Source organism: Lepidochelys olivacea (assembly GCF_965140295.1).
Source record: "Lepidochelys olivacea isolate rLepOli2 genome assembly, chromosome: 24".
NCBI classification, from domain to species: domain Eukaryota; kingdom Metazoa; phylum Chordata; order Testudines; family Cheloniidae; genus Lepidochelys; species Lepidochelys olivacea.
Genome location: NC_140434.1, coordinates 2903192 through 2911667, shown reverse-complemented (window position 1 = coordinate 2911667; position 8476 = coordinate 2903192). Strand labels below are relative to the sequence as shown.

The following is an 8476-nucleotide window of genomic DNA, read 5'->3' as shown; positions in this document are numbered from 1 at the left end:
AGTGGGGTGAGGGCTCTGGCTGGAGATGTGGGGTGGGTGCCAGGGATGAGGGGTTCGGGTGCAGAGGAGGCTCAGGGTTGGGCAAGTGGGTTGGGTGTGGCGGTCTTTGTGGTGTGGGGGCTCTGGGAAGGATTTGGGGCATGTGCGTGGATTCCAGGTTGGGGCAGGAGGTTGGGGTGCGGGGCCCCTAGGCCGGCTGCGCCGCCCACCAGACATTTAAGGGCCCAGTTGGCAGTGCCAGCCAGAGCCGCCAGGGTCCCTTTGCGACTGGGCATTCCTGGCATTCCTCACAAGCCCCATGCCTGACACCTCTCTACACACACTCAGCTCAACCGCTCTTTGAATCCACAGTCCCCAAGCAGAGCTGAGTGGTGACAGACTGTGCTGGGTGCCAGGGACATGAAATGTGTATGGTTCAGAGAGGACCAGGCAAGAGCAAGAGCTGCCTCCAGATTAAAAGAAGGTGGAAGGAAATCTGTAGCTGATCCAAACCTCCCGCTCTGCTCTTTGGCTCAAACTGATCCTTCTTCCTTCTTCTGGTTGTGTTTCAGTCCCAAGAAATCCATAAGAATTCATTCATGAAGGCAAAGAATCCAGTTCTTTATTGAATTCTTTTTTCCAATTTGAATTACGTAGATCAGGTGTTACAACTCACACACAGCATTTCCTCAAATAACGTCATGTCTCTTGTTCAAATAATTTGAATTATCGAAATGATTATTAAAAATAGTGATGCAACCAAGCAATTGAAGAGTCTGTACATGGAGGAGGTTTGGATTGTGAAAATCCACAACCACATAGCTCTGAGGTGTCTCATTTCCAGACACCAAGCCACAGGAACCATATAAAAAGGCTCACACCTGAATGATCCTCAATCGACTAGGCTTCTTCACTTGCTCCCATCGGTGAATTGGGTAAGTCTCCTTCTGATTATTGGGAGCTAACTTTATGGCTGGGATTTCATTTTTTGGTTTCTTCTTCCAAAATACATTACTGCTCACAAGAGGGCTTTCTTTAAGTGACTTGACTTTAATTCACTCATCCCATTGAAGGGCTTCAGGATGGGATTTCAGTCCATCCTCCCCCATGTTTGTTCTTTCTGAAGTGGTTTGCAATGGCAATGCTCTCTCTGGAGAAGTGTTCCCAAGGGCACCAGCCTCTGATTCTGCTGAATGCTCTGGTGCATGATGGTAATAAGAAAATACAGTTGTTTGTCTTGATTTTGCAAACTCTGAAAACTCCTTTTTCTTTCAGTTTTGCCTACGTCCCAGGAAGATGTCTTACCAGCAGCAATGCAAACAGCCGTGCCTGCCCCCTCCATGCTGTGTGAAGCAGGTCAAGACTAAATGTGTGGATCCCTGTCCGTGCCCTCCTAAGTGCGTGGATCCGTGCCCCCCTAAGTGCGTGGATCCGTGCCCCCCTAAGTGCGTGGATCCGTGCCCTCCTAAGTGCGTGGATCAATGGCCATGTCCTCCTAAGTGCGTGGATCCGTGCCCTCCTAAGTGCGTGGATCAATGGCCATGTCCTCCTAAGTGCGTGGATCCGTGCCCCCCTAAGTGCGTGGATCCCTGTCCATGCCCTCCTAAGTGCGTGGATCCGTGCCCTCCATGCCCACCTCTGCAGCACTGCTGCCAGGAAAAGAAGTTCTGTTAGGGCCCACGGAACCACCAATGACTACGGAATGAAAATGAATTGCATCCTCTCGCGCAGTAGCTCTCTCCTGACTCCACTTGTCTGGCATTCCCCTTGCAGTGTGACGTGTTTCTGGGAATGTTTCCAATCTCTGTCCTCAGTTTGCAGACTCTTTCTGCTCACAGTATCAAGGCCTTCCCTTGGAATGTGTAATTGACCGACTGTGTTCCCCTGGGATATTGCGTATGGGCGGGAGAGAGACCCTGTGTCACTTGTGCTGTAGAGTGATTGTTGGGAAATTTCTCCGTCTTGTCATGTAGATGTGCAGTAATAAAAGCTACGATCCACAGCATTGTCTGCCTCCTGGTGCTTCATTCTCTTGAGCAGTCACAGGCTCTCAGACCCAGGTTTTCCTTCCTTTTATTTCCTTTTCAAAAGACCCTTCCCTTCGAGAGTAGAGGAACGCAATGTGTTTAGCCAGCATGGATGTTTTGATGATGCGCATAAAGAGGAACGTGGTGGGAACATGTGAGGTTGAGAGCTGTGGTGACATGCTCAGTGAGTGAGGAAAGGAAGTGGCCCAGTCTCCCCCTCGCTCTTTGGCCAAAGGGTGGACTTGGTTCCTCACTCCCCCGAATCCCAGCCTGCCATGCCCTCAGACTGCCTCTTCCCTCTCTTCCGCCACTTCTGGGTAGGCTTGCCAAGCCCCCAGGATTGTCCTGGAGTCTCCAGGAATTAAAGATGATGTCATATGATGAAACCTCAAAGAATACGTCCAACCAAAACTGTCAACACTACTTCTGGGCCTGTTCTGAAGGAGAGATGTGAGGTCAGCGTTGCTAGGTCCAAACCCTGATGATGACCTGATGTGGAAATTGTTATGCCAGCCCATGCACCCACTACCAACTGTACCAGCCAGCTTCCAGGTTTCACACTCTGTGCCCTCCAAGATTCTGATCGCCTTTCCTCCCCGTTTCCTCTCCCTCCCATTCCCATAGAATCATAGAAGTGGAAGAGACCTAGAGGTCATATAGTCCAGTCTCCTGCACTCAAGGCAGGACCAAGTATTATCTTTCTAGACAATTCCTGACAGGTGTTTGTCCAACCTGCTCTAAAAAAATCCCCTGTCCTTCAAAGCACTTGGAACCCCCCTGCAGCTTGGTATCATCCACAAACTTTATAAGTATACTCTTTATGCCATTATCTAACTCATTGAGGAAGATATTGAACAGATCCGGACCCAGAACTGATCTCTGCGGGACCCCACTCCTTATGCCTTTCCAGCATGACTGTGAACCACTGATAACTACTCTCTGGGAACAGTTTTCCATCCAGTTATGCACCCATCTTATAGTAGCTCCATCTAGGTTGTATTTCCCTAGTTGGTTTCTGAGAAGGTCATGCAAGAAAGTATCAAAAGCCTTACTAAAGTCAAGATATACCACATCTACTGCTTCCCCCTATCCACAAGGCTTGTTACCCTGTCAAAGAAAGCTATCAAGTTGGTTTGACATGATTTGTTTTTGACAAATCCATGCTGACTGTTACTTATCACTTTATTATCTTCTGGGTGTTTGCGAATTGGTTTCTTAATTTTTTACTCCATTATCTTTCCGATTATCTCCAATATCTTTCTGGTTCTTTCTCCTTGCAATCCTCACAGAAATTATGCAGCCGACTATCCTTGCTCCTCACAAGCCCCATCCCTGACAGCTCTCTCAACACCCTCAGCTCAACCTGACTATGAAACCACAGTCCCCAAGCGCAGCTGAGTGGTGACAGACTGTGCTGTGTGCCAGGGACATGAAACGTGTATGATTGAGAGAGGAATAAGCAAGACCTAGAGCTGCCTCCAGATCCAAAGGAGGTGGAAGCAAATTTTCACTTGATTCAAACCTCGCCCTCTGCTCAAACTGATCCTTCATCCTACTTTTGGTTGTGTTTCAGTCCCAAATTGTTGTTTTTTTTAAGTTTAATAAAAGAGTGTAAGAAAACCATATCACAAGAACTAGTCAAATTTTTCAACAGAAATATTTTATGGTGAAATAAGGGGTTATAATAAAAATGAAAATGTTGGTGGAAAACTAATTTTGGTCAAACTTTTTCTGGGTTTCTGATGAAAAACCAGAAGTCAGACTGAGTATTTTTCAGCTTTCTGTTTCTTTGTTATTTCACTAAAAAATCACAAAACATGTTTGCATGACATTTTGACATTTTTTAAAAAAGAACTCGTGTGAAAAATATATTTTTTCAATGAGCTCTTACCCATAACTCCTCATCACCTAGGAGGCAGAGAGACAGGGAGGAAAATAGGCCCCAGCAGAAGGATAGTCTTCTGGTTAAATTACAGAACTGAGCCCTAAAGTCTCAGAGGTCTGTCCCCAGCTCTGCTACAGACATCCAATGTCACCTTTGTCAAGTCACTTATTCTCTCTATTAATTTCCCACATGCAACAGACATAACACACCTCTGCATTACAGGGTGGTTGTCAGGATAAATGTAGTAATGTGTGTGAGGAGCTCACAGTGATGGGTGCCGTAGCAATGTGTAGCTAGCCAAGAAAAATAGAGTTGCAAGGTAAAGGAAACACCAGGAGCCAGTGGATACAATAAATTATCATTTTTATTCCAGCATGTTTACAATGAAATATGGAGTGGAAAACAGGCGAATGAATTTACTCCATTATCACCTAAATACCAATATTTCAGGGATACAAAGCCAATTGCAAACTATACCAATCTCTAGAGGATACTGACAACTGAATAAATACACAGTGTACAAGTAGGGCTCTGATACCCCCCAGAAGCCAAGCCAGGGAGAACATGAGAGAACCCAATATGAAATAAGTTGGACATAGAAACTTGTAAGTTTGCTTGACATTTCATGGCTGTTGATGCTCCGGTGGATACTCATATTACTTCAGTTGTACTTCTGCATAGGCGAGCACTTAGGCGGAGGGCATTTTGGTGGAGGGCACAGCTCTGGGCACTTGGGTGGAGGACACGGCTCCGGGCATTTCGGTGGGGGGCACGGGTCCGGGCACTGGGGTGGACACACTGGTGGTGGCAGGCAGGTTTGCTTACAGTGTTGCTGATGTTGGTGAGACATATTTCAACGAAAAAAGTAAACCTGAAAGGAGAGTAAGAACACAGCCCTTGTGAGCATAAGACAATCTTCCAGTATTTTCCTTCATTGCAACATGGGGTTTTCCAGAAGAGCCTAGGGGAATTAGATGCTCTCTTCTCAGTGAATATCAATAGGATTTAGACTCCTTTGACAATCTCAAGCTAAACCTCGCCTCTGCTTTTTCGGGCATACATGTCATCGGCTCTTACTGGGCAACTGAATATGCCCTGTGAGATTAAGAGAAAATATTCCAGTAAATTGTGCATTGGGGTTACCATTCATTGGGGTTCCGTTATTTTCTGCTGGCAACGGCAACATAGCCGTGCTTCTGAGAATGTATCCCTGCTAGGACTCCCAACGCAAGGCTTTTCATTTTGCATCTCTTGAGACATCTATCAAGAGAGCTGCTGGTTGGGTTAGGTGCCTCTCTCTTTAGATAGTAAGCACCTGACAGAGCTACATTCTGCTGTTTCCACGCGTAGCTCTGTTCACAGAATGCGTGAGTATGGGTTGCACAATACAGCCCAAAGTGCTGGACTGATCAGGCGCGATAGCACGAAAACTAAACGGTGATCGAATGTTCAAACTGCGCCTTGCGAGAGCCCCAAAGAGCCTGGAAGCTCTTACATGAATCAACAGAAAAGAAAGCATTTAGTGGAAAAGCTTTATTCTCAAGCCGTTTAGCTGCCTTGAGGGTTTGGAATCAGTAAGGAGCAGCATAACTGTTCTAGCGGAATGGTTTGACTCCTGGGAGGAAAAACCTGTGCCTACCTTGTTCTAGTCTCCTGTGGTCATTGAAACTGTTCATTCAAATCAATAATATAGTTCTTCAATCACTTAAACGTCTCTGGGGCTATGCACACACGTCCAGGCAACTGGAACCCTCAGATTAAACTTTGAGAGTCAGATCCTCAGCTCATGTACATCCACATTGCTTTGTTGATTTCAGAATAGCTCTTCTAATTACACTAGTTGAGGATCTAGCCCCGAGACTGCAGGACCTCCTCTTTTAATGTCTCTATTTCTAAGTGCTTCACTGAAGAGGGAATTAATTTATGCTTGTGCTTCAGGCTAAGAACACGCTTCAATGATTTTCTAGACAGGGCCTTAATCCTCTAACTCAAGTTGCAGAGGTCTGTGTTTCAGTGCTGAATGCCCTGGGTCCAAACCCTGCAGAAGATTCTTAAGCACTGACCTGGATATAGTTAATTCCAATCACCAATGCTGGCAAAATAATCCATAAATCACATCCTTATACAGGACCGTCGTGTTGTCATAAATAGATCTCTGCAGAACAAAGGGTCAAGATAATGACCACGTCAAAGGCAGCCTTCAATAATCAGAAACTTACCTAGTTCACCTACAGGACTGAGAGACCAAGAAGCATTGAGAAGCCAAGTGGATTGAGGAGCATTGTGAAAAGAGACCTTTTATAGTGTTTCTGAGCCCAGTTTTCTGCAACGGAGGCTTGGGATGGACACTGCGAGGACATTGTATGTAGCAACCCGAACCTGCTCCACCTCCACCTCCTTAAATTCCTTGTTTGAATCATCTTCTTTGCTGGAAAATTCCCAACCTTCTCCCATTTCAGAGCCAAGCAATTCCCTCCTCCCCCCTCCATTCTGAAAGACGAGGAAATGAAATTAGAGTTGGGAAACAGCATACGCTGAAACAAACAACTCAGTGCTTTGTTTTCAAAATTTTTTGCTCCCGTCTTGTTTAAATAAATCCTGGAATTCATGGATTTGTTTCTATCTTTGCATTCCTTTCAAATGTTTGAGACAGAACTTCACCTGGTTACAGAGGTGCATGACTGAAATGACAGCAAGACAGATTCAATGGATTTCATTGGAACCGGGCCAAGTTCAAGGGTCCAGGCCAGCGAGATGGCCTTTGGAAACTGCCCCAGTAATCTTAGTTTTGAGGCCTCCAAACCCAGCCCAGTCCTCTCCACTCCATTGACCAGGCTAGATTAAGGATTCACCACAGACTCCTGCTGCTGTGAAGTTTGGGTGCTTATGTTCTGACATTGGCTCTTCACAGAGTGGAAGCCTCTCACCATGTCCTGCTGCAACGAGCACAATATTTCTGCCCTTGAAATAGATTAATAGATTCATGGACTTTAAGGCCAAAAGGGACCATTATGATCATCTAGTCTGACCTCCTGCATAAGACAGGCCAGAGAATTTCACCCTGTTGTGCCTGTATTGAGCCCAACAACTTGTCTTTGACTGAAGCATCTGTCCCAGCAAGGCATGCTGGCTGGATTTGAAGACAAAAGGAGATGAGGAATCCATCACTTCCCACAGCAGTTTGTTCCAATGGTTAATCTCTCTCTCTGCTAAACAATGGTGTCTATTTCTCATTTGAATTGGTCTGGTTATACCATCCAGCCATTGGTTCTTGTTCTGCCTTTCTCTGTTCGGCTAAAGAGCTTGTTAGTACCTGGTGCTTCCTCCCCCAGAGGTCCTTTGACACTATAAAATGTGTGACTTCAATTTCCTGGCAAGTAAGGCTGGAAGGGATTGGTGAGAGCTGTGAAAAGCAGGGCTGAACTGTGTAACTCAAAAAGATGGGGACCCTTCCCTCACTGATGGCGGCAAGAAACCACAGTGCTTCAAACTGCCACTTATGACACATTGCTGTCCAGGTTAACTTCTGGTGTGAGCGCCGTTGATTTCTGGATGCCTGTGAAACTGGTCGGGGTGAAGAATGAAGAAAACCCACCCAAGTCCATTTCTCAGTCTGAAGCACTTATTGCTGTATGTATTGTCACAACGCCTAGGAGCCCAGCCATGGGCTGGTATCCTGTGGTTGTAGGTGCTGTACAAATAGAGAGGAAAAAGACTTCCCCTGCCAACAGCTTCGCAACACTCAAGGATTTCAATGTGGTTTTGCCCAGGCAAAAGTGGGGAGAAGAAAAGCGTCCGGGAGACCAGAACAATCATTTGTCAAAAATTTGTTTAAATATGTTGTTTAAAGGAAATAAAATCCCTTTCTTTGGATTCACAATATATTGCCAAGTCTTTCCATTGACTTGCATGGACTGAGGCGAAGGCCCATTCTGAAGGTGAGGTAATGCTGAACTGTACCACTCTGCCAGTCACACATTATTTACATTGTGACCTATCTGATATGTCATTAGTATGCTGGTGGAGTGTAGTTAACCTAGATGGGAAGAGATGCATATTTAGGTGTGTTTGTGACATTGTTACCAAATCATCTTCTAATTAAATCTTTTCCTCAAATGATGAATGAATACAAGATGTGATCACTCTTTGTGTTCTTCCCGTCAATACAGAGGCAATACTTCGGAACAAGAAGAACAAGGTGGTGAAAGTTTTTAATATATTTCAGTAAGGAAATAAGACTCGGTATCTTGAAAGTGAACCTTGATGATTCAGGAAGTTCATCTAATCTATCTATCTATCTATCTATCTATCTATCTATCTATCTATCTATCTATCTATCTATCTTCAAGACTATTAGAGGGAAGTCTACTTTGATTACTTCTTCCATAAAGATAGGTTCATTTCCTGCTGAAGGATTCAGGACTTTAGGATCCATCAGAAAAATTCTATTGTCCCAATTCAAAGATTAAGAGGACTGGTTAAAAATAAGTGGCCTGGTTTTTAGAGCTGACACTGATTCCCAGGGGAGTTATGGGTGTTCTCTGCTCCTTTGATAAGTTAGGATGTGAATGATAACTGTTTGAGC

General features: G+C 45.1%; 1 protein-coding gene and 1 long non-coding RNA gene across 2 annotated transcripts; one reads left to right on the top strand and one right to left on the bottom strand.

Annotated features, from left to right (window-relative positions):
* Positions 1 to 883: 883 nt before the first annotated feature.
* On the top strand, positions 884 to 1984 carry LOC311512802. Its single transcript, XR_014709570.1, has 2 exons — positions 884 to 914; positions 1255 to 1984. It is a non-coding gene; the product is annotated as an uncharacterized lncRNA (long non-coding RNA).
* Positions 1985 to 4552: 2568 nt separating this feature from the next.
* On the bottom strand, positions 4553 to 4741 carry LOC311512393 (uncharacterized protein; the record flags this gene model as incomplete). The annotated part of the gene is made up of 1 exon (XM_084613606.1): positions 4553 to 4741. One exon carries the CDS (start codon positions 4739 to 4741, stop codon positions 4553 to 4555), a length of 189 nt encoding a protein of 62 aa, XP_084469732.1.
* Positions 4742 to 8476: the final 3735 nt, after the last annotated feature.